At 37.6% G+C, this 27,389-nt stretch overlaps 1 protein-coding gene across 8 annotated transcripts in view; it reads left to right on the top strand.

The window, feature by feature from the left end:
* The window catches only part of GRIK2 (glutamate ionotropic receptor kainate type subunit 2), a 733,346-nt gene that overhangs the window by 326,474 nt on the left and 379,483 nt on the right, over positions 1-27,389 (top strand). For all 8 annotated transcript variants that reach the window (XM_070796035.1, XM_070796030.1, XM_070796031.1 and 5 more), the window contains 2 exons: positions 17,736-17,917; positions 25,618-25,671. In XM_070796035.1, coding sequence (XP_070652136.1) covers positions 17,736-17,917; positions 25,618-25,671 — 236 coding nt within the window. The remainder of the gene's footprint in view (positions 1-17,735; positions 17,918-25,617; positions 25,672-27,389) is intronic.

The raw sequence follows: 27,389 nt of genomic DNA, 5'->3' as shown, positions 1-27,389 counted from the left end.
ACAGATACATGGCAAGATGTTACCAAAATCAAGGAAAAGGGGAGAGTGTAGAGAAAAAAATGTCTCCTGCTATTCTCTCATTTATGCTAATAGAGGCCAAAACACAAAACAACTTCCTTTCCACTAATATCTTTCACTATTTCAGTGTTCCCTAGTATATCACACACAATTGCATCCTTGCGTAGACAAAGTGATGTTTTAACCTCAAATTTTATTTATATAATTTGCCTTACTTTACTCAGTGTTTCCATAGTGATTCCCCTAGCTTCCTCATCCTCAGAGGTGGAGTCAAGGCTAATATTCAATCTTTATGGTAAGTCAGTGCCCCTGGCTACAGTTCATTAGATCAAGGGCTAACACAGCTGGGCCAATTAGATCCTCTCTCCAGGAATTTTGAATTGGAACCAAGAGAGATTAGCTGGTCTCTGCCAGCTGCTGTATGTATAACAAGTAAACTCAGGAGTAAATCTGAAGCGTGGCCATGTCTCCTGTGTGAACTGTGAAGAGGAGAAAGCTGGTCTCATTGGAAAGATCAGAATGAAGCAGACCCGCACAAAAAATAACAGAAGTGAGAGATGATATCTTAATAACCCTGCTTCTACTTGTTTCTGATTCTGAGGAATGACTGATTCCTCACCTGGGGGTTTCATGAAACTACCTAAATTTTTCTAAAAAATCTCCATTTCTGCTTAAGCCAGCCTGAATTGTTGTTGTTTTACTACTCGAAACTGTGAAGTTTCTTTACTTAGGAAGTACATTCTTAAAAGGTGCCCTTCATAACTGGTTTTTGTCTATTACTGGTCCGGCTTTACCTCCCACTAGGTTACAGCTCATATTCAGTTTTCTAGTAGCAGCTACCAAATAACTCATGGATTTTGAACTGCCCATACTCTCATAACACTTTCCATACTTTCATAAATTTTCTACTTGCAGTTTCCTCTTCCTACAAGTAATCCATCGTTTTGCACCTGACAAATGGCTATCCCCACCACTTCCATTATACTTTAGAGTCATATTATTATATAAAATTCATTGTAGAAAAATGATTTGCATGTCTATCATCCTATAGATGATAGACACTATCATATAATCTCTGAGATGGCAAATATCTACTGTATATGGTTTGGTATTTCACTTCTGCCAATTCAAAGCACAAAAAAAGTGCTGCCATGTTTCTGATATATTCTCATGTTTCAGTCTTTCATAAGATAAAATATATGTTCAGTGAACACAGTTGCTGGAGACATTGGTGGTTAGTGATATACTTTTCTGGGGCAAAAAGATAAAACCTGAGCTTCTCCAGAGTCACATTCAACTTGGCATTCCCAGCAGCACACAATAGTTCAGGTAATTATTGTTAGTCACGGGCCCACCTTATAAAGTTTCTTAAGCTGTTTCATCATGTTAACTTTAAGTCATGTGGCAGGATAAAAACTTTAAAGTGGCAGGATAAAATCAGTAACAGCAGCATCCTGGGACAGAGCCAAAATAAGAACTATGAAGGACCATTTGCTGCTTTATAACCTCACTGACCTTGACACAAGTAGGAATTAGAAAAAACAGCAGGCTACCTAATCAGCCACTGTCTAGAGAGCTGAAGTTGAGATATCACAAGCTGAGAGAACAGGTAGAGAGACAGAAGGATGGTGCACATCTAAGCAGGATCATCTTGAGACAAAGGAACCTGCAATGTGGCCATCAGAAATGAACAATGAGGTGAGCTGGTCTCTCTAGGGGTGGCTCAGTAACATTGTCAGGACAGCAGGCAGTCAAATATCCATGATGAAGGATGAATGAATGATGCTGTGAAGTAAGAGGAGGACTGCTCAGAACTCCTGGTTTGCCCAGGACATCCTGGGTAATGCTTATTATCCTGGACTAATTACTATGCACTCACCACTACCCCCCTTAGATTAAAAGGGCCCCAGTCTGATTAAAAAATTATAAAGTGACTTTTAATTATAAATAACCACTGAATCAAAATAACACCAAACTGGTCACAAACCAAAGTGCAGTCATCATTTTTAAAGAATTTCTAAAACACTGCTGTGACATTTCTGGGTTGCCTTCATTTGTGTTGTTCAGTCAGAATCCCTTTGAGGACATCTTCCTAGCCTCTGGTTCAGACGAGGTTGGCTTTCTTTCCCCATAACCCAATAGTGCATCCTTCCTTTGTCCCTCCTACTCCCTCCAAATAACCCCAGTGCAGGCCAGACAGAGTCCTTCGTAGGATTTGGATAGAACTTTTGAGGCAGATCTCTTTCTTGAGTGTGATATTCTGTTGGTCATGTTTATTAAGTGGTAACAAAAGTAACATAGAGGAAGAGAAAACTGAGCAATAAAGAAAGAATTCCTGTCTCCAACCAGGCCCAGAGTTTATTTTCAGTTATAGAGGCAGTTACGTCTCATTTTTGCTCAGTATAGTGTGAATTAGATCTGCATATATTACCAAAAGACTCCTGACAAATACAACGGCCTTCTCATTAAACTGTCCAGCTTTTTACCTGCCCTATCTCGTTACACCAGGCAGAGACCCACATGCAGCAGGCATATGAAGAGGACAAAGAAAAATTAAATGATAGGATAGATCTAGAGCTCGGTGAGCCTAGGACAAAGCCACTTATCATGACTCTTGTACCCGCTAGTGAGCACAGCACTTGCTACCGTTGCTGGAAATCAGCCTCTAAGGTGCTTATATTCTCATGAACTGGTGCAAGCAAATTCTAATAGCACTAAGAAAGAATGAAAATGCAACATTAATTCTATTGGCTTCCACAAACTGGAACATTTCAAATAGAAAATTGACCTTTGCACATATTGAACTTATACCAAAAGGCTTTAGAGACCAAAGGGTTTTAGTTTTGATGTGGTCAAAAGCACTGTTTGCCTTTTAATAATGACATAATTGCTTTTTCTCCTAGCAGCAAAAGAAGAAATAGGAAAAACATATTCTGGCATCAGCTAAAAGAGTAATAGGCTGCAGCCCCTACCTTCCAGGGAGCAGTGATACACTACATATAACACTTCAGTTCAGTCCATTTTCTAAGATAGGCTGTTACCAGGTAGAAGCCCTGTGGGTGTGATGGAGCTTGTCTTACAGCTTAGATCCAGCCTCAAGCCCATGGTAGGGGTTCTGGCATTCTCTGTCCACTTTGTCCCCATTATCCCTTGATAATTGTGTCACCCATTTTGAACTTGAGACTTCTGTGTATAGCTCTGAGACTCAAGTAGGATTACATTGTGCTTTCTCTACTCTTATTGAAACAATTTTCTCTAGATGAACTGGTTGTGTAGAGGTATAATATTTCCCTTTACTTGCCTGGAGGATCACAAGCCACTGATATCATTTGCCTCATGCTTTAGAATCCTTTATGTATTGAGTCAAGCCTTAGGACTTCAAATTTCAGTGGCCTCTGAGAGTATTTCCTCTTACCTACCCTCATAGTATCCACAGCTGTGCTAACTAAAATTGTTCTATATTAACTAAAATTCATATGTCAGTCACAAGATTTATTAAATACATATCATAGGGTATGAATCGCTACTGGCTAAACCTAGATATATAAATATATAAGGGAACTGCCATTTATTTTATAATAATCCATTTGATAGACAATAGCTCAATTCAGTCTATTAGAAATAGTAAGAGTTAACAGCTTTTTATATATATTATATGGTCAACTTGATAAGATATCTAATAAATTGAATGTGAGGTGTGCTAGAAAGAAAGGATTAGGATGACATCAAGGTTTTTGTCCTATGTAATTGGAATGATAAAGAGTTGCCATCATCATAAGTGGAGACAATTGGAGGACGAACAGTTTTAGAGATGGAAGAGATGAAGAACCAAGTTTGGAATGTTTTTTAGTATTTACTATACATCAAGTTTGGAGAAGGAAAATGGCAACCCACTCCAGTACTCTTGCCTGGAGAATCCCATGGACGGAGGAGCCTGGTAGGCTGCAGTCCATGGGGTCGCTAGGAGTCGGACACGACTGAATGACTTCACTTTCACTTTTCACTTTCATGCATTGGAGGAGGAAATGGCAACCCACTCCAGTGTTCTTGCCTGGAGAATCTCAAGGACAGGGGAGCCTGGTGGGCTGCTGTCTCTGGGGTAACACAGAGTCAGACACGACTGAAGCGACTTAGCAGCAGTAGCAGCAGTATACATAAAGGTAGAGATTTTGCTTCCTTCAGGAGTCTCTAAGAACACCCTTACCTTTAACATCAGTTTCAAAGTTTGAGGGTCTACAAGATCATCTTCACTTCTGATACCAAGTGCCGTTTTAGGAGTCCCCAAGATTACCCTCAGGTTTGATAATTCACTAGAACTCACAGAATGACCAAAAGCTGTTATACTCACCATTACAGTTTATGACAAGGATACAGAATAAGATCAGCTAAGAGAAGAGGCAAATGGGGCAGAGTCCACAAAAGGTCTACCTTCAGGTTCCAGTTGTCTTCTCCCAACAACAGTTTTGTAGGGAGTCTTAACTTTTCCAGGAAACAATGAGTGGTAATAGTCATGGAGTCATGCCAACCAAGAAAGCTCACACTTGATGTCCAGAGTTTTTATTGGGGTTTGGTCATGTATACACGGCCAACAACCTGCTTGATTGACCTGTAGGTCTCCAGCCTTTCTAGGGGTTTGCTGATACCTCATGACCCAAAGGCCTTAAGATAAATTAATTACATTGTTATATATCCTGTGTGGCTCAAGTCCTCTGGATAAACAAAGATACTCTTCTTGGGGCTTAGAGATTACCACCCAGAAGCTAATTGCAAAGGCCAGACCTCTCTGTGGGTAATGTTAATATTTTTATTATGCAGTTGTCAAATAAGAAAGTGAATTTAGGAGTCTAGAATTCAAGGAAATGGTAAGAGATATAAATTTAGAAATCATCAGCATATAGATGGAGTATTAATTAGGTTCCTAGCAGGAAGCAAACTTCCCTTACATGCTTGAAATGAAGAGATTTTGATAGACACCACTCACAAGATAACAGGCACAGTTTTGAGTGCAAAGATGGCCTGTTGAGGCACACACATAGCAGGAATCTCTGAGCTCCAAGAAAGTGGTTACCAGAAACCAGTGAGAAGTGTTAACATGCTACAGGCACAGTGATAAGTGATCTCTGTTCATTAGCTCATTTGATTTTTTAATATGATTATAATTCCTATAATCTCATTTTCACAGATGAAAAATTGCATGTTTAAAAAATTTAAATATCTTTGTCCACAGTCATTCAGTAGAAAGTTAATGATGTAAGATTCAACCCATGTCTGCCTGATGCAGACTTCCATGCCACAATACAGTTCAGAAATTTGGCATCATGATGTCACATATAAGATTGACCTATGGGGGACTTTCCTGGTAGTCCAGTGGCTAAGTCTTCATGCAACCAATGAGGGGGGCCTGGATTCAATTCCTGGCTGAGGAACTGAATCCCACATGCTGCAACTAGGAGTTCACAGGCCGCAACCAAAGATCCAGTGCAATCAAATAAATAAATAAATGTTAAACCTATGAAAGGGTTTCAAAAGTGTTTGAAATGGTTCCAACCTTTCTTTAAGCCTATCTGCTAAAGGATATTCAGGGTATTCTAGCTAGTGATTTACCACTTAGGCCTTCCTGGGCCTCTGCTTTGCTAGATTAATGTTTTATGAGCCTTTGTGTTATGAGCTTTACAAATGGGAGCTGAACATAAAGAAAAAAAACATCATGGCCATATACTCCTTGGAGGATACATCAGGACAGAGACAAATTAGATTTCCAGGGAAACAATTCAGTTCAGTCACTCAGTCATGTCTGGCTCTTTGCAACACCATGGACTGCAGTATGCCAGGCCTCCCTGTCCATCACCACGTCCCACAGTTTACTCAAACTCATGTCCATTGAGTTGGTGATGCCATTCAACCATCTCATCCTCTGTAGTCCACATCTCCTCCTACCTTCAATCTTCCCCAGCATCAGGGTCTTTTCATGGCAAATAGATGGGGAAACAGTGGCAGACTTTGTTTTGGGGCCCTCCAAAACCACTGCAGATGGTAACTGCAGCCATGAAATTAAAAGACGCTTATTCCTTGGAAGAAAAGTTATGACCAACCTAGACAGCATATTAAAAAGCAGAGACATTACTTTGCCAGCAAAGGTCCATCTAGTCAGTTGAGTTCACTTCAGTTGCTCAGTTGTATCCTACTCTTTTTGATCCCGTGAACTGCAGCATTCCAGGTCTCCCTGTCCATCACCAACTCCTGGAGACCATCGAAACCCATATCCATTGAGTCAGTGATGCCATCCAACCATCTTATCCTCTGTCATCCCCTTCTCCTCCTGCCCTCAATCTTTCCCAGCATCAGGGTCTTTTCAAAGGAGTCAGCTCTTTGCATCAGGGAACCAAAGTATTGGAGTTTCAGCTTCAACATAAGTCCTTCCAATGAACACCCAGGACTGATCTTCTTTAGGATGGACTAGTTGGATCTCCTTGCAGTCCAAGGGACTCTCAAGAGTCTTCTCCAACACCACACTTCAAAAGCATCAATTCTTTGGCACTCAGCTTTCTTCATAGTCCAACTTTCACACCCATACATGACCACTGGAAAAACCACAGCCTTGACTAGACAGACCTTTGTTGACAAAGTAATGTCTCTGCTTTTTAATATGCTGTCTAGGTTGGTCATAACTTTCCTTTCAAGGAGTAAGCATCTTTTAATTTCATGGCTGCAATCACGATCTGAAGTGATTTTGGAGCCCAGAAAAATAAAGTCAGCCACTGTTTCCACTGTTTCCCCATCTATTTCCCATGAAGTGATGGGACCAGATACCATGATCTTCGTTTTCTGAATGTTGAGCTTTAAGCCAACTTTTTCACTCTCCTCTTTCACTTTCATCAAGAGGCTCTTTAGTTCTTCTTCACTTTCTGTCATAAGGGTGGTATCATCTGCATATCTGAGGTTATTGATATTACTCCCAGCATTCTTGATTCCTGCTTGTGCTTCTTCCAGCCCAGCGTTTCTCATGATGTACACTGCATATAAGTTAAATAAGCAGGGTGACAATATACAGCCTTGATGTACTCCTTTCCTATTTGGAACCAGTCTGTTGTTCCATGTCCAGTTCTAACTGTTGCTTCCTGACCTGCATACTGGTTTCTCAAGAGGCAGGTCTGGTGGTCTGGTATTCCCATCTCTTTCAGAATTTCCCACAGTTTATTGTGATCCACACAGTCAAAGGCTTTGGCATAGTCAATAAAGCAGAAATAGATGTTTTTCTGGAACTCTCTTGTTTTTTCGATGATCCAGCAGATGTTGGAAGTTTGATCGCTGGTTCCTCTGCCTTTTCTAAAATCAGCTTGAACATCTGGAAGTTCACAGTTCACATATTGCTAAGGCCTGGCTTGGAGAATTTTGAGCATTACTTTACTAACTTGTGAGATAAGTGCAATTGTGCGGTAGTTTTAGCATTCTTTGGCATTGCCTTTCTTTTGGATTGGGATGAAAACTGACCTTTTCCAGTCCTGTGGCCACTGCTGAGTTTCCCAAATTTGCTGGCATATTGAGTGCAGCACTTTCACAACATCATCTTTCAGGATTTGAAATAGCTCAACTGGAATTCCATCACCTCCACTAGCTTTGTTCATAGTGATGCTTCCTAAGGCCCACTTGACTTCACATTCCGGGATGTCTGGCTCTAGGTGAGTGATCACACCATTGTGATTATCTGAGTTGTGAAGATCGTTTCTGTACAGTTCTTCTGTGTATTCTTGCCACCTTTTCTTGATATCTTCTGCTTCTATTAGGTCCCTACCATTTCTGTCCTTTATTGATCCCATCTTTGCATGAAATGTTACCTTGGTATTGCTAATTTTCTTGAAGAGATCTCTAGTCTTTTCCATTCTGTTGTTTTCCTCTATTTCTTTGCATTCAGCACTGAGGAAGGCTTTCTTATCTCTCCTTGCTGTTCCTTGGAACTCTGCACTCAGATGGGTATATCTTTCCTTTTCTCCATTGCTTTTTGCTTCCCTTCTTTTCACAGCTATTTGTAAGGCCTCCTCAGACAGCCATTTTGCTTTTTTGCATTTCTTTTTCTTGGGGATTGTCTTGATTCCTGTCTCCTGTACAGTGTCACGAACCTCTGTCCATAGTTCATCAGGCACTCTGTTCTATCAGATCTAGTCCCTTAAATCGATTTCTCACTTCCACTGTATAATCATAAGGGATTTAATTTAGGTCATACCTGAATGGTCTAGTGGTTTTCTCCACTTTCTTCAATTTAATTCTGAATTTGGCAATAAGGAGTTCATGATCTGAGCCACAGTCAGCTCACAGTCTTGTTTTTGCTAGTCAAGGCTATGGTTTTTCAAGTAGTCATGTATGGATGTGAGACTTGGACTATAAAGAAAGCTGAGTACTGAAGAGTTGATGCTTTTTAACTGTGGTGTTGGAGAAAACTCTTGAGAGTCCCTTGGACTGCAGGGAGATCCAAACAGTCCATCCTAAAGGAGATCAGTCCTGAATATTCTTTGGAAGGACTGATGTTGAAGCTGAAACTCTAATACTTTGGCCACCTGATGCGATGAGCTGACTCATTTGAAAAGACCCTGATGCTGGGAAAGATTGAAGGCAGGAGAAGAAGGGGATGACAGAGAAAGAGACGGTTGGATGACATCACCAATTCAATGGACATGAGTTTGTGTGAACTCTGGGAGTTGGTGATGAGCAGGGAGGCCTGGCATGCTGCAGTCCATGGGGTCATAAAGAGTTGGCACAACTAAGTGACTGAACTGAATTGAACTTCGTGTGTGTATGCATGTATATCTGTGTGTGCTTATACACAAGTGCACACTTATATATGTCAAAGTGAGTTTTCAGGATTTGGAGGTTTCAGTAGAGAAACAATATAGCATTTTAATGAGTTGCTTCTGGCAATGTATTTACAAAATTCTTAAATGTGTTTATGGGACTGTAAGTATCAGAATTACTATTTGGATTCTACACATTTGAATACCTGGTTCAGGGTTGAACCGTAAGAGGCCTGGCTTCAGTAGAGAGTGTGGTGCCTAAAATGTATGATCTGCTGTGTATTATTTTCCATTCTGAAGCATAGAAAGTTTTTGCCATTCATAAAACAATATCATGGATAGGATTTGATGACACTAATAAATAAAGAGATTGTAATGTAGGGAAGACTGATGCATGATGCCACCATGCCTGCCTACCCCACCACTAAGGTTCATATCCCTTCCTGATACATGTCCCTGATCACAGAAGTGGTCTCATGCACCTTCTCAACACACTGCTCAAGGTAGCCACTGATAATCAATTGACTCTGGAATGTAAATTGAAACCATTTACCAGTTGGTTTCTAGTACATCAAGCAAAAGTGTTTTTAGATATTTTCAGTCTTGAATTATAAGGCTGTGTCACTCTTTTTAATTAATATTTTAAAATTTTATTTATTTTTAAATTGGAGAATAGTTTCTTTATAATGTTGTGTTGGTTTCTGCCATACATCAACATGAATCAGCCATAGGTTTACACACATTCCCTCCCTCTTGAACCTCTCTTCCATTTTCCCACTCCATCCTACCCTTCTGGATTTTCACTGAGCATGGGTTTGAGCATCCTGAGTCATACACCAAATTCCCACTGGCTATTGATTTTACATTGAAACTATACTTTTCAGTGCTACTCTCCCAATTTGTCCCTCCTTCTCCTTCCCCAACTGTGTCCACAAGTCTGTTCTCTATGTTTGCATCTTCACTGCTGCCCTGAAAATAGGCTCATTAGTTCTATCTTTCTAGATTTCATACATATGCATTCATATATGATACTTGTTTTTGTCTTTCTGACTTACTTAACTCTGTGTAACAGGCTCTAGGTTCATCCACCTATTGGAACTGACTCAAATGCATTCCTTTTTACGACTGAGTAACATTCCATTGTATATGTCTACCATCTTTATCTAGTCATTGTTGATGGACATCTAGGTTGCTTCCATGTCCTGGCTGTTGTAAATAGTGCTGCAATGAACATTGGGGTACATGTGTCTTTTTCAGTTATGTTTTCCTCAGGGTATATGCCCAGTAGTTAGACTGCTGGCTCAAATGGTAGTTTTATTCCTAGTTTTTTAAGGAATCTCCATATTGTTCTTCATAATGGCTGTATCAATTTACATTCCTACCAACAGTGCAAGAGGATTCCTTTTTCTCCATACCCTCTTCAGCATTTATTCTTCGTAGATTTTTTGATGCTGGCCATTTTGACTGGTGTGAGGTGATACCTCATTGTCATTTTGATTTGCATTTCTCTAATAACGAATGATGTTGAACATAGTTTCATGTGTTTATTAGCCATCTGTATGTCTCCTTTGGAGAAATGTCTGTTTAGATCTTCTGCCACTTTTTGATCGGGTTGTTTGTTTTTCTGGTATTGAGCTGTTCAAGATGCTTGTACATCAGCTCTGTCATTCTTTAAAAATATAGAAAATTTCAAAAAGAGAGAAGTAAATAGCTGTCTGTATGGTTGAAAGTGAAAGCGAAGTGAAAGTGTTAGTCCCTCAGTCGTGTGTGACTCTTTGCGACCCCATGGACCCCACCAGGCTCCTGTGTGCGTGGAATTCTGCAGGAAAGAGTACTGGAGTGGGTAGCCATTCCCTTTTCCAGGGGATGTTCCCAACCCAGGGACTGAACTTGTTCTTATTCCTGACCCAGGAATTGAATCCAGATCTCCTTTATTGAAGACAGATTCTTTACTGTCTGAGCTACCAGGAAGCCCCTGTAAAGTTAGTGTTAGGATTTAAGGGTTTTTCCTCCAGGAAACCAGAGCTCTAATTTTGCTTCCATAGTGCTCTCTCCCTTTTTTAAGAAGATGAAAACCACACTTGAAGTTTCCTCTCATCTTTTCAAGACCCCCCTGTTTTTCTAGACCACCCTTTTCCTTATTTTCTAGAGTCTCTGAGCTGAACAAATTCACCTCACTCCCAAGGAGGGAAGGGCTGACAAAAATTTGGAGACAGTGTTTTTTTCAGTGTCAATCTACCTCTCCTGTCAAAGTCATTTATGATTTTCTTACAATGATTGGCTTCCTTCTTTTATACTTACAACATTAACATACGTTACAAGGTCCACATCTGGTTTACATATTCTATTTAGTTTTTTTTTTTTTAAACAGTCTGTAGCACCCACAAAACATTCAATAACAATAACTCCCTGAAATGTTACACTTGGCCTTTCCATAAATGGTCTTTTCCCCACTGAAAAACACATTAGTGGTGATTGAACATAGATGAATCATTTCTATGCAGTGCATTTTGGGTGAGGGGAGTCTGGCCTATACACAGACCACATTCACTGAGATGATAAATAGGCGTGATGAATAAGCCAGGTGGCAAAGCTCTAGTCTGTGTGGCTACTGAAATGGATACATCAGTCCAGGCGGAAACTTGGGACTCCCTTCCTGGGGCTGAGGGAGGCTGGACCTGCAGGGAAGGGATGTGATTGATGTCATTAGAAGCAAGTGCCAGCTGGAGTGTGCATAAATGCTCCTTCTGGATTCTCCTTAAGAATTAAATTGATGGCAACTTCTGAAAAGAGCATCTCAAACCTCTGTCCCCTGTAAGCTTAAGATAAACCTTGATTTTAAGTACTGTGAAATAGCTGAAAGTAGAAAAAGCTTTAAAAAATGTACTCTCAGTGAAGGAATTAGAGGGGATAGAATGTTACTCATCTACCAAAATAAAGGGATAATTGCAATGTGGTGCTCTTCTTTGTTAGAAGATTTTCAGGAACCCATCTGTGCAAATTGTTTCTATTTTATTATCATTACATCAACTAATTACATTAGGGAAAAGGGGATATTTTAATTAAAAGACTGTTTTAAAGCGTTGCAATTCTACCCTCCCATAAAATAACTGAACCAGGTGCCAAATTTGTTAAAGTAAACTACATTTATGAAAACTGTTGTTTGGAAATTATTTGTGTTAACCATATTTTAAACAAAGTAGATTTTGCCCTTTTATTTTATCTAGTAGCTGGGCCCTTTTATTTCTCTTCTGAACAGAGCACCCTAGGCCAGGATCACATATGTTGTTGTTTAGTCAATAAGTCCTGTCTGACTCTTTGTGACCCCATGGACTGTAGCCCACCAGCCTCCTCTGTCCATGGGATTTCCCAGGAAGGAATACTGGAGTGGGTTGCCAGGGATACTTCCAATCCAGGGATTGAACTCACATCTCATGCTTGGCAGGCAGTTCTTTACCACTGAGCCACACGGGAAGCCAGGACCACATATCAGTTCAGTTCAGTCACTCAAGTCATGTCCAGCTCTTTGCGACCCTATGGATTGCAGCATGCCAGGATTCTCAGTCCATCACCAACTCCCAGAGCTTACTCAAACTTATGTTGATTGAGTTGGTGATGCCATCTAACCGTCTCATCCTCTGTCGTCCCCTTCTCCTCCTGCCTTCAATTTTTCCCAACATCAGGGTCTTTTCTAAGGAGTCAGTTCTTCACATCAGGTGGCCAAAGTACTGGAGCTTCAGCTTCAGCATCAGTTCTTCCAATGAATATTCAGGAGTGATTTCCTTTAGGATGGACTGGTTGGATCTCCTTGCAGTCCAAAGGATTCTCAAGAGTCTTCTCCAACACCACTGTTCAAAAGCATCAATTCTTTGGTTCTCGGCTTTCTTTATGGTCCATCTCTCACATCTATGCATGACTACTGGAAAAACCATAGCTTTGATTAGATGGACCTTTGTTGGCAAAATAATATCTCTGCTTTTTAGTATGCTGTCTACATTGGTCATAGCTTTCCTTCCAAGGAGTAAGCGTCTTTTAATTTCATGGCTGCAGTCACCATCTGCAGTGATTTTGGAGCCCAGAAATATAAAGTCTCTCACTGTTTCCATTGTTTCCCCATCTATTTGCCATGAAGTGATGGGACCTGATGCGATGATCTTTGTTTTCTGAATGCTGGGTTTTAAGCCAGCTTTTCCACTCTCTTCTTTCACTTTCATCAAGAGGCTGTTTAGTTCTTCTTCACTTTCTGCCATAAGGGTGATATCATCTGCATATCTGAGGTTATTGATATTTCTCCCAGCAATCTTGATTCCAACTTGTGCTTCATCCAGCCCAGCGTTTCTCATGATGTACTCTGCAGAGAAGTTAAATAAGCAGGGTGACAATATACAGGCTTGACGTACTCCTTTTTCTATTTGGAACCAGTCTGTTTTTTCCATGTCCAGTACTAACTGTTGCTTCCTGACCTGCGTACAGATTTCTCAGGAGGCAGGTAAGGTGGTCTGGTATTCCCTTCTCCTTAAGAATTTTCCGCAGTTTATTGTGATCCACAGAGTCAAAGGTTTTGGTGTAGTCAATAAAGCAGAAGTAGATGCTTTTCTGGAACTCTCTTGCTTTTTCGATGATTCAGCAGAGGTTGGCGATTTGATCCCTGTTTCCTCTGCCTTTTCTAAATCCAGCTTGAGCATCTGGAACTTTTCAGTTCATGTACTGTTGAAGCCTGGATTGGAGAATTTTGAGCATTACTGTGCTGTCTTATCACGTATAAACTATCCCAATTATTTTGAAGAGCTTACTTTTTTCCTAAATAGGGAACTCTCTTGTTTTACAACAAAATAGTATTGACTTGTGTATGATGGATTGATTAAGGTAATCCTTTCTGAAATTGGCAGTTTTAGACTGTGATATGTTGCATAGGAATGCTGGTGGAGGTAGGAAGATCAATAGGGATCCACAGCAGAAAATACATGACCAGTATTTTAATTAAAAGACATTCCTATTGTTTAAGCCCCTTTTCCTTTCAATAAAAAGCTCATCTACGTATATTAACTTAGAGGGATGCCATCAAATAATTCATATTAAGTTCCCGAGTAAAAATCCACTCTTCAGATGTCTTGAATACATCTCCCATTTTGTCAACTCTCTTATTCTTTCAAGGTGTTCTGAATAATAGAATTCACAGAGGAGTTTGTACCTAAATGTCAAATAGTAAGGAAGGCAGAGGATCTAGAATGGAGATATGGATAAAAGAGAAACAATAGCACTGGGCAGAGTAATGAAATCTTAGAAGCCAAGAGAGATCTCTATGCACCTATGCAGGAGATGATGGAAAGCCGAAATTTAAAAATCGCGATTCTTCTTTCAGTATTCAGACAACTCTCTGGATTTCTTCTCTTTGATTAAAATGTTGAACCATTTTTATTCCAAAAACTGATTGTGAAAAGCATTATAGAATTGTATCTCATGTGGTTAAATCTCTGTATCTCAACTGTATCTCAAACTGTATGTCATGTGGTTAAAGACTGAATAAATACTATTAATCTAATCATTATATTTATCCATGAAACAATGTCTTGCACATAGTAGACATGCAGTAAATACATGTTGTATATATAAATGAAGACAATAATTCTCTTGAATTTAAGAAGGAGATGGCAAGTCCTACTAGCAACAGCTATTTTTTTAAAAAAATTATCTCTTGAATATTATTCTTCAGGGAAGCTGGCAAACTGAAATCTGTTACATTCATGCTAGCAAGGATGTATATGTGTGAAGAGAAGTAAACATTCATTGTACCTGGTGGCTCAGTGGCCTAGCCACATGAGTTCTCAAGACACTTGAAAATAGTTGGCACTATTTATACTTAAGGTGAGCCCTACAGATGCTATTTGTGGATTTAATACTTCTGAAAATTTCTACTTCCAAGTCAGTTGAGCTTTTTCAATTCAGAACTGTTGAGCTAATCTCTAACTGTATAGCTGCTTTTTCTTTGATAATGAGTTTATCTCAACATTTTGATTGATATTTTGATGTTGTTAGGTTTTCAGTCTATATCAGTGTCAAAATAACTTCTAAGAATAGATTAGTAACCAGCACATTTAAAAAATAACTATATTCTTTCCTTCTTAGCCCAGATAACAATAATAAAAACCCACTACTTATTGAAAGTCTAATATAAGCCAGTTCCCCTTTGGTGTTTTATGTATTAATTTATATATTGATATAGGTTATATGGTTTTACCCTCTAGTAGAGAAGAGGAAGGCAAAACAAATCTCGGATATCTTGCATAAAGATTCACATATAGATTTTTTGAACTGAGATTCACACTCAACTCTCAGGGTATTCCTACTCTGATAGACTAAATATCCCAAATTTACATTTGACTCACTCAAAATCTTGTGAGATAAGTTAGCGAAGGGTAGCTTTCTTTTCTTTATTCACCTAATGTTGGTATTAGATCTGTCTGTGTTTATATAAATAACGAGAATAATAGAAATGTAGAACTAAGAATATTTTAGAAGTAATCCAATAAACATTTATTTGATGCATGAGGAATGAATTTTTTTTCTTTCTCTCTCTTATTCCTACACTCAGTTGTATTTATAGTTTTCTAACTCATTCTGCCTAGTTGGAAATCATTTTTAAATTATTTTATTGTCTTATGCTACTAGTTAATATAAAATACTTATATTCTATTAAATTGCTCTGCCAAAGTGGTTCAAAGGGTGGCTCTCAAAAGACACCAAAAATTGGATCTAACTTTGGAAATTGACCACACTCTTTGATAACCAAGAAAATCATCTGGAGCAATTATTAAAAATCCTCATGCATGAGTTGTATCCCCTGAAGATTCTGACTTTGTTATTTAGATTGTACTCAGCTTCACAGATTACTGTCATTCATTCCAAAGTTTGGAAGTCACTGCCTTAGAGCAAGTCTATTCTATTTATAAAAAGTTGTTAAACAATGTTACTCTGTGTGTGTGTGCTCAGTCGCTCAATTGTGTCTGATTCTTTTCTGCCCCATGGACCGTAGCCCACCAGGCTCTTCTGTCCATCGAATTTTCCAGGCAAGAATACTGGTGTGGGTTGTCATTTTCTATTCCAGAGGATCTTCCTGACCCAGGGATCAAACTCGTGTCTCTTGCATCTCTTGCACTGGCAAGTGGATTCTTTACCACTATCCCACCTGGGAAATCCAAAACAATATTACTATCCTTTAAATTTGTATTATAACTTAGTTGTGAAGTAACCTTATGTGCAAAGAAATGCATAGCATTTTTATACACATTTTAGAGAATTTTATAAGTCCACTAATAAACACTAATACAATTAAGCACGTGTTATAAACTCAAATATTCGTTTTCACCTTTGTACAATTCAGTGTTAACACCTGTACTCGTTACATACATGATTCCCTACACTGAATTATATTATGTTCAGTGGGTACATTTGATGTCAATTAATTATATAGTATTTATTTTACTATTGTTAGCAAATACTTAAACTTGTAAAACAAGATAATTATATTGTGTAATTTATGCAAATATTATTTGCAGAATTTTAAATATCAAAATTCTAAACTAACTTACAATAAAGTAAATTTTATGGGATAATACTTTAAAATCAAAAGTTATTAGGTATATTTATGAATTTATATATTTTTTATCTTTCATGTCCTAAGGATGAAAATACTTAAAATTAGTCATATTAATTTTATTAACTATGTTGAAACATGTTAACATGTATATAGCATTGTATATCTAAGAGGATGTATTATTTAATTAAAAACTGAATGAAAAAATTCCAAAATTTAGATTTTATTCTTTATATCTCTTACATTATTTTAATATACAGTATATTTTTGTCATAATAGAAAGTGAAGTCTCTCAGGCATGTCTGACTCTTTGTGACCCCATGAACTGTAGCCTACCATGCTCCTGCATCCATGGGATTTTCCAGGCAAGAGTACTGGAGTGGGGTGCCATTTCCTTCTCCAGGGGATCTTCCCGACCCAGGGATGGAACCCGGGTCTCCCGCATTACATGCAGATGATTTACTGTCTGAGCCACCAGGGAAGTCATAATAAGATACTTTTTATTCCTGTTTCTAAACAAAGTTATACATATACACCAAATTACTAGACCATTACTTGTAAAAAAATAAATAAATAAAAAAGAAGCCATCGAAGTTTTTAATAACAGAGAATAACTGCATTAAGTATATCTACTAAAAAACAGTGTTTAATTAATTAGACAAAATAGAACAGTAGTCACTGACATAATAACCTGTAAGACATTCTCACAAAACAACTATTAATGTAAAATAAAGCCCTCTCTCTCTATATATATATATGCAAATACATAAGAAATATATGGAAGATAATATTTTAAGCCATGAACCATGACAACCCACTGGGAGTAGAATTAGGGTACAAAGAGAGACCATTTTATTCTATAGTCTTTTGTGTATTTAAATTGTTTACATTTAACTAATAGTCATGTATGTCTTTCATTCTTTAAGATATACCCTAAGATTTTGAGAAGTAATATTAACAAAAATGGGGCTTCCCTGATGGCTCAGAGGGTAAAGAATCTGCAATGCAGGAGCATCAGGACAAGCAGGTTTGATCCTTGGATCAGGAAGATCCTTTGGAGGAGGAAATGACAACCCACTCCAGTATTCTTGCCTGGGAAATCTCATGAACAAAGGAGTCTGCAGAGTCCATAGGGTCACAAAGAGTCAGACATGACTGAGCACATGATGCATTAACAAAAACAACTGGCAATTAGGAATTCTGAAGCAGGAATTTCAGTGGCCACGTCATGAAATGTACATGGTCAAGAAAATCATCACTGTAGTGTGTTTTGTGATTTCTGTGATCCACTGTGATTTTTCTCTAACATTCTTTTTTTTTTTTTTTTTTCATTAAAGGTCTCATTCGCTTGCAGGAGCTCATCAAAGCTCCATCAAGATACAATCTTCGACTTAAGATCCGTCAACTACCTGCTGATACAAAGGATGCAAAACCCTTACTGAAAGAGATGAAAAGAGGCAAGGAATTCCATGTCATCTTTGACTGTAGCCATGAAATGGCAGCAGGCATTTTGAAACAGGTAATTGCTAAATTATTTAAGTTAATTTCTTTATTACATTTGAGTTTGAAGTATGTTTTTTGTTTGTTTGTTCTTGTCCACATTGCATGGCATTTGAAAATTCCCCAAACAGGGGTTGAACCTGTGCCACCTGAGGTGGAAGCACAGAGTCTTAACCCCTGAGCTGCCAGAGAAGTCCCCTGGTTTTTGATTTTTAAATGAAGTTGTTACTGTTACATGGTCAGTTTATAAAAAAGTCAGAGAAGTCACTTTGATATAAATTTTCTGATAAAAAAATCTGACAAATGCTTTTAAGTAATTGTCTTAAAGGAAAGTAATATAGATAGTGATGATCTTCAAAGCAGATTGAAATTCTGAGATTAGTTTCAAATGGCTAAAATACTGTTTGTTATTGTGAATATTGATTAAAGCAATAGATATTTCTATTTTGTGCTGAAATGAGGGAATAAACTTCAAAGCAAAAATAAGAGAAAAAACATTGTTCTTTACCTGACATGTATGCTATGCTGAGATGCCTTACGCATTTGATCTTATTTAATCATCATCATAATCAAAGGCTTATGTAAAAAGTGATTATATAATGATTATGCTGAAAATAATCAAATAATTATGTAAAAAAAAAAAAAAAAAACAAGTGATCTGTAAAGATGGTGACTAGTTCCACTTTACAGATGAAGAACCTGAGTCTCATAAAGGTTAAGTAACTTACTAATTCCATTAGCAAGTGTATAGCAGAGGGATTTATATTTCTCCTTAGTGATGTTAAGAACTATTCTTTCCAGAATAAAGCATTGCCTACCTAAAAAGATAATACTAAATCAACTAAAGGAAACAATTCATAGCAGTAAAAACCTCTTACTATGACTTCAACACTATTCAAACCTTACAGTCCACTGAAAAATAGTTATTATTAGCTCATATATAAGGGGATTGATGTAGGGGGTTAAATAGCTAGTACTAAGCTGTACTATCTAGTAGAATCTGAATTTGAACACATGTCTTTGGACTTTGTTTTTAAGCTCTTTTATACATGGTGGCACCGGAAATAAGTCAACTGCCTTGATAAAATTCAGGATAGAATATCTCTACTAGAAGGTTATGCAGATTCAGATGTCAAATTATATCTCATAAAATATAACTACCAATAGTAAATGCCTGTTATAACATGGTTAGTTTATTAAGCAGATGTTTGTCCAATCTTCCAATATGGATGTTGATTTCACTATAATAAAATATTTAATTGAATTTGGAAAATTGCTCTAGTGTTATATTTGAGTAATAAAGAATGTAAGCATGGTTGTGGTTGTTTGGTTGGGATTTTTGGAATAAAATGATATAATAAAGTTAGCACTGGAATTTAGAGTTGGAATTTATTTTTCATTTAATAAAAAATCTTGATCATGTTCATAATACACAGACTTGGAAAGAATACCTTTCCTTTATGCCTGGAGTGGGTAGCACTGTACTATTTGTCAGTGACAGATAGTATGCTTTCTCTAGACTTCCAACAAGTATCTATGATGATCAATTGTCTTTTCTCTAGAGTAATTAACTCTGACTTATTTTGGTGTTTGAAAGGTGAGAATATCCATCACTTTTTAACAGAATTTCCATTCTTTCTTTTATTGATTTATCCATTATTTTATATTTGCTTTCTGATATGTAACCTGCTATTTTGGAAAATGAAAACAAAATTAAAGTTGTATTCAAAATATATTAAACAGTAAAATTATGTAATTTTAACAAGATTAGTAGGTGAAAAATCAGAACAAAAGTAAAATGAGAATATGAAAGTTAAGTTGAAGTCAGAATAACACTTTCACATAGAAAGCATGCTTTTCGATTCTATAACACTGGCAGATCACATATGGTGAGGTTATTTTTAAAAACTTACCTTGTCCCAGAAAGCATTTGTCTCATATATGGATCTCAGTTAGTCCAGAAACCAATTCAAAAATAAAGTAAATAGCTTATTTTTTTGTAAATGTAGCAGTACATTTAATAGGACTTCACTTTATGACTTATGAAATTGTTCTGAGATTCCTCAACACTGGCTAATGACGAAACTCCAAAGAAATGGTTTAAGAGTTGAATAACAGGCATAAATGGAACTTTCAGCTTGTCTGGTTTACTCCAAGAACAAATATTAGGAATATCCATACAAAGAGATTTTTGTTTGTTTAATTTAAACTAACATAGCTCTTACTAAATTTGGAGCAACTTTGAATTTGAAGTTTTCCTGGCTTAAAGCTTTAAAAGTGAGTGAAGCCTGGGCCTGGCTAGATTTCCTCTGAGGCAGATTCAGGGCACTCATTGTTATACATGCGTTAATAGCAAGAGATTCCACTCTTCTCAGATTTGCCAAAGAGAATCCTCTATGGTAGGGCCAAGATGATGTGCAGTAAAATCTCAGGAGGACATTCTATCACAGAAAGAAATAGCAACCCAGAACTTTGAAGTCTATATCAGAGAATGTGAAATCAAATTTTTTAGCCTGGAAAATGTAAAAGCGGGAGCAAAGAAACTGCTGCAGCAGCAAGAAGTAAAATAAAATAAAATTTCAAGAAAGATGTATAAAGTCTACCACTGCAATTGTTAACCTTAAGCTATGTAACTCATGGGCTTCCCAGGTGACTTAGTGGGAAAGAATCTGCCTGCCAAGCAGGAGACATGGGTTCTATCCCTGGGTCAGGAAGACCCCTGGAAAAGGAAATGGCAACCCATTCTAGTATACTTGCCTGGGAAATCCCACAGACAGAGGAAGCCTGGAGGGCCACAGTCCATAAGGTCACAAAGAGTCGGACATGGTTGAGCAACTAAACAATGATGACACTAATGTCCAGATATAACGTGAAGGATAAACTGGCTGCAAATTGTGTGCCTGAATAACTGTGTGTGTTAATTTGTCATATGATATTGTTAACACTACATCAGTTAAATGTTGGGGAATTCTAACAATATTTTTATTTTGGAAAAGTTAATCTGTGGTGTTTCTTTCCAAGAGGGTGACATGGCACAAACAATTTTCTATTGTGGTCTCTCTTATTTATCCATAAGAAGAAGATGATTTTATTCTTTTTCATGAGATCTGAAGTGTGCATATAGTTCATTCAAATATAGTACTAACAAGACCTAAAGGCTTTAAATAAAAGAAGATAGAGTGCAAGTTCTTTTTAAATTCCCATTGGAAATTACTAGCTCACCTTCCGAGAGAGTATCCCAGTTGTTCACTTTTGTTCATGTTATAGCTAAACTTCTCTACTTAGATCTCAGTTCAAAGTCCATAACTGACTCTTGTTTTCAGTATCAAAGACTTAAGGGAGATCAATGAAAGGCACACACAGTCCTCAGTTATTCCTTACAGTTTTCTTCTCAAGAAGACGAGGAAGAAACCTCCAGCCGGTGCAGAACACTGTCTCCTTAACTGTATCCCACTGTCCTCCAAAACACAATTTCCAATATTGGCCTGAGATTCCCAGGTTTTCAAATTATCAAGGAGGAAACAGCCAAAATTTTAGAATGTATAGATTGTAAAATGAATCTATATCTTTGGGAATATAAAATATACTACTTTATAAAAGGCATAGATTACACCGCATATACCAGCTCCAGGAGTTAAAGACCTGGAGTTCATCTTTACATGCTCTCTCAATTTGTTGGCTAATTTATTCATTCTTATTATGTCTTAGTTTCTTCACCCGTAAAATAAGTATGATAATAGGAGCTACTTCATAGGTTTTTTAATGAAGCTTAAATTGATTAAAATGTGCAGTGTGCTTAGAATAGTACCTAACACTTTTTAGGCATTATGTAACTGTTATTTATAGTTATACATCTGAATTGCTATTTCTTTCATATATCTCTCTATATATTTCTATGACTATTGAATTCATAAAGTAAAAAATATTGACATGGGTGATGCTGAGCTGTCACTGAGTAGTTCTGAAGTTGAGAAACTTTTACTGCATATCCATCAGGAACAATGAATACCTTCTACAAAGATAATCTTGTAAATTTTTATTTATAAACATTTTCTCTCATTTTGCTTAAATGCAAACTTTATCAGTGTTATTGGCTCATATAATTGTTTATTTTTGGCTCATATCAGATCAGATCAGATCAGTCGCTCAGTCGTGTCCGACTCTTTGGGACCCCATGAATCGCAGCACGCCAGGCCTCCCTGTCCATCACCAACTCCCGGAGTTCACTCAAACGCACGTCCATTGAGTCAGTGATGCCATCCAGCCATCTCATCCTCTGTCGTCCCCTTCTCCTCTTGCCCCCAATCCCTCCCAGCATCAGAGTCTTTTCCAGTGAGTCAACTCTTCGCATGAGGTGGCCAAAGGACTGGAGTTTCAGCTTTAGCATCATTCCTTCCAAAGAAATCCCAGGGCTGATCTCCTTCAGAATGGACTGAGACTCTCAAGAGTCTCTCAAGAGTCTTCTCCAAAACCACAGTTCAAAAGCATCAAACTTCGGCGCTCAGCCTTCTTCACAGTCCAACTCTCACATCCATACATGACCACAGGAAAAACCATAGCCTTGACTAGACGAACCTTTGTTGGCAAAGTAATGTCTCTGCTTTTGAATATGCTGTCTAGGTTGGTCATAACTTTCCTTCCAAGGAGTAAGTGTCTTTTAATTTCATGTCTACAGTCACCATCTGCAGTGATTTTGGAGCCCCAAAAAATAAAGTCTGACACTGTTTCCACTGTTTCCCCATCTATTTCCCATGAAGTGATGGGACCGGATGCCATGATCTTCGTTTTCTGAATGTTGAGCTTTAAGCCAACTTTTTCACTCTCCACTTTCACTTTCATCAAGAGGCTTTTTAGTTCCTCTTCACTTTCTGCCATAAGGGTGGTGTCATCTGCATATCTGAGGTTATTGATATTTCTCCCAGCAATCTTGATTCCAGCTTGTGTTTCTTCCAGTCCAGCGTTTCTCATGATGTACTCTGCATAGAAGTTAAATAAACAGGGTAACAATATACAGCCTTAACACTCCTTTACCTATTTGGAACCAGTCTGTTGTTCCATGTCCAGTTCTAACTGTTGCTTCCTGACCTGCATACAAATTTCTCAAGAGGCAGGTCAGGTGGTCTGGTATTCCTATCTCTTTCAGAATTTTCCACAGTTTATTGTGATCAATTCAGGAAACATTATTTGTTTCCTAAAGGCTGTACATCCAATTCAGCTGTGCTTGTGGAGGGTAGAGGAGGGTGTTCCCCACACCACAAACTCATTGTCCTACAATCCAACTCAACTTTGACATTGTCTATCCAGAGATAGCATCAGCCTCCACAGGTTAAGGGCTTAGTTCTATTAACATAAGACCGTCTTTCTCCCCGCTCCCCCACCACCTCGGATGCCAACCACAGATCCAGGTTATCACCTATGCTTCTGACCCATTGGCTATAGATTGGACATTTCTAAAATCCCCTTCTTAGGTTTGTTTAGGAGAAGGCAATGGCACCCTACTCCAGTACTCTTGCCTAGAAAATCCCATGGATGGAGGAGCCTGGTAGGCTGCAGTCCATGGGGTCGCTAAGAGTCGGATATGACTGAGCGACTTCCCTTTCACTTTTCACTTTCATGCATTGGAGAAGGAAATGGCAACCCACTCCAGTGTTCTTGCCTGGAGAATCCCAGGGACGGGGGAGCCTCGTGGGCTTCCGTCTATGGGGTCGCACAGAGTCGGACACGACTGAAGCGAATTAGCAGCAGCAGCAGCAGGTTTTTTTAACTTGCTAGAGCAGCTCACAGAAACATTTTTCTTACCAGATTCCCAGTTTATTATGAAAGGATATAACTCAGTAACAAGCAGATAGAAAAGGTGCATAGGTCAAAATATGGGGAGAGGAAAAGGAGCTTCCATGCCACATCTGAAAAATCTACTCTCCTTGCATAGTCACATGTTCTTCAATTTGGAAGCTCTCCAGATCCTCTCCTTTAGGTTTTTATGGAGGCTTCAGTACATAGGCATTCCTGAGACTTCCCTGGTGGCTCAGACGGTAACGCGTCTGCGTATAGTGTGGGAGACCTGGGTTCGATCCCTGGGTCAGGAAATCCTCTGGACAAGGAAATGGCAACCCACTCCAGTACTCTTTCCTGGAAAATCCCATGGATGGAGAGCAGTAGTAGGCTACAGTGCATGGGGTCGCAAAGAGTCGGACACGACTGAGCGACTTCACTTCTTCAGTACATAGGCATGACTGATTGAATCATTGCCTTGAGGTGATTGAACTCTATCTCCAGCCCCTCTTCCCTTCCAAGAGTTAAGGGGGTAGAGGGGGACAGGACTGAAAGTTCCTACTTTCCTTTAACAAGGTTGCTTTCCTGACAATAAGCAACCCCCTCCTGCACCTGCAATCTTTAGGGGATTTCCCCAAATCACCTCTTTTCACATAAACTCAGTTGTGATTTAAATGTGCTTGTCAAAAATAACAAGGCATTCATTTCACTTTTATGGCTCTGAAGTAATTTCAGGAAATGAAGAAAAGAGACCAACTATAATAACAAAAGTTGTTCCCATTGCTTTTATCATTTGGGAAATTCCAAGAGTTTCTGGAGCTCTGTGCCAGAAGTGGGAATGAAGACTAAATACATATTTTCTTATTATAAATCACAATATCACACTTTCTAAGTTCCTTTCCTCTGCTAAATTCTTTGATGCCAACTTTCACTAACAAATGTTTCTCCCTTTTTAAAAAGTAGATTTTATATGTCCCCCAAAATTTTTGAAAAGCATCTATCTTTTCTTGACTGATAGATATTAATTTGTAGAAACACAAATTTTATTAGACCTAATTGGTTAATACGCACCTATGAACATGGAATGCAGAGGATGTAGCTAGGGCAGCCACTTAGTAAACCAATTTGAGTAGTTAGTTGTTTGTAGAAGAGTGTTAGATGCACCTGAGAATACTTGTTTACTAAGAGCTCTTCATTCAGCTCAAAAAGGCATCATTTTTCAACTATCATCACCAAATACTGTTCACTGATAAAACAGCTATTTCAAATGCATTCTCTATTTTCAGAGAGGAAATTGACGCTTATGACTGGAAGTTCTACTCCAGAAGCCCTTGTTTTAGGAATGATGGCCTAAAATTGACAAGGGCTGTAGAAGTGTGAAATAAAATATAGTAAATTTCAATTGTTCTATTAATTAAAAGCAAAAAAAACCCACTTTATCTGTACAGTGGTGATTTACCTTTGTTTCATTAATACTAAGAAAATGTCTAAAATGCTAAAAAAAAAATTCTGTTGGTATTGTACTTTGAAACACTCTTTTCCTTACCGAGTAACACTTTTCAACAAAATAAAATGTGTTCCTTATTATGATATTTGTAGTAGGGACATTACAAACATAATGAACTAGGACGTGCTAATTTCAGGTTTTGTTTCAAATTTAATGCCTCTTTTAATATGTAAAGCTATAAGCCTTACAATTGCAAATATTCAAATAATAGCTTTTCTATCAAGAGAACTAGTTCAGAAATTTCTTCCTAACCACTAATCTTCTTTAACTATGGAAAAAAGACTTAATTTGACCCAATTTTAATGTAACCTGAATATTATACACTGATTCTTCATTATATATTAACTATTTTCTTCTCATTTGTCTTATTGACATAATGTATTTCATGTAATATGTACCTTCAATGTTAATATTTTAATATTTAATTTTTTACTTCTTAGGCATTAGCTATGGGAATGATGACAGAATACTACCATTATATCTTTACCACACTGGTAAGTAATTTTTGAAAAATATAAACATAATATTCTAAAGTTTCTTATAATGAATTTCAGGCTGAAAAATGGGTTTTGAGTGGGAAGAAGTAATATAATGGCAGCACTTTTATAGTTAGAATTTATTTTATTTTGATAAAACCCAAGAGGAATTATCATCACAGATAACTAATGATTCTTGGTGGGAAGCTGATGATTTTAAAATAATATAATTTCAGATATCAATTCAAAATAATGTGTCTTATTTTTATATTGCTTAGAAGACTTTCAGGACATCATGGATTTTAAGATTAGTTTGCTGAGAAATCAATGTTTTAGAAAAGCATAAATTCTTATGTTGCTAGCTCTATTGACTTAACAAAAATCACATTTATTTAAGCTGCTCCTTTAGTAGATTAAATTTCTACTTTGTTTTTGCATATGTTAAGTTGGATTTTTTAAGTATATATGAGCTAATTTGCACATAGCAAATTGAATATTACCTTTATCTTTTGTCTTTAATACTCACTACACAGTTTTTTCTTATTATGCATGCAAACCTGACTTTTGGTTTTTATCAAACCTACTTACTCTTAGCTCTATTTCTTACCAACACATTACCTGGTTTTCCATTCACTGTGAAACTGGTGTCTGTCTCTGTCCCTAGTTCTCTCCTGCCCGCCTCCCAGTACGAGAGTATTCCAAGTTTGGGCCTGTATCTTATTTTCTTTTATCTTCTTCAATTATTTTCTTCAAAAGTGGTATGTTTTTATAGATTTAATCATTACCTTTGTTCAGCTGAGATCTAAATGCCCATCTGTAACATTCCCAAATTGTTGTATATTGCTGCATTGCAGAGCATTCCTAATTGTTGTGGCTTTAATATAATTTCAAGTTATTTAAACCTTAATGCATTGTCCTCTCAATTGACTCATCTTCTGAATTCTCAAAACTTCTATTATCTTTGACTCCTGTATCCCCAACAAATTCTACTGATTTTTCCTCTGTAGTGTCTCTCAGTTCAATTCAGTTCAGCCACTCGGTCATGTTAGACTCTTTGCTACCCCATGGGCTGCAGCATGCCAGGCTTAGGGTAATGTCACTAGTATGCATCTTCTTCTTGCAATCACCAATATCACCAATGCTCTTTCATTGTTAACTCAAAAGTTTTCCAGTTGATCTTCTTGCTTTTAGGAGTCTTAAATTTATCAGAACAAATTATTAAAATTTAGTTGATCACAGTAGCTTCTTATAAAAACAATTCTTCTCCAATAAAGATGCTTCACACAGTAGGTTGTATTTTACCGGTAAATACTAAGGTTAACTCTGCTGTATCTCTTTATTACTTCTTACCAGGTGGCTTTTTGCAGCCCATGGGAAACTTAGTCATGGGCTGATGGAGAATGAGTAGGAGCCTTCACTTGTCAGCAAATTATATTTCAATGCTTTGCAACTCAGTTATACCATAATCATAAGATTTTGGGAAATCAAAAGTATCTCTTAAAAAGGAAAAAAAAATGGGTAAAAAAAAAACTAGTATATATAGAACTCATTAGCTTATAATTGAAGGCCTTTTATAGTTTGAATCTAACCTAACTTCCCTACTTTCTTTTGTTGCTGTTCTCCTTTATGAATTCTCTTATGGACAAAAATGGTTTAGTCTCCTGAGTAATTTTTATATTTTCTAATTTTTGTGTCTCTATTGACATTTGGTCTCCTTTTGCCTATCAAAAGCATGG

The sequence above is a fragment of the Bos indicus genome, chromosome 9 (genome assembly GCF_029378745.1).
Source record: "Bos indicus isolate NIAB-ARS_2022 breed Sahiwal x Tharparkar chromosome 9, NIAB-ARS_B.indTharparkar_mat_pri_1.0, whole genome shotgun sequence".
NCBI classification, from domain to species: domain Eukaryota; kingdom Metazoa; phylum Chordata; class Mammalia; order Artiodactyla; family Bovidae; genus Bos; species Bos indicus.
Note: the sequence above shows the minus strand (reverse complement) of the source record. Positions and strands in the feature narration are given on the sequence as shown.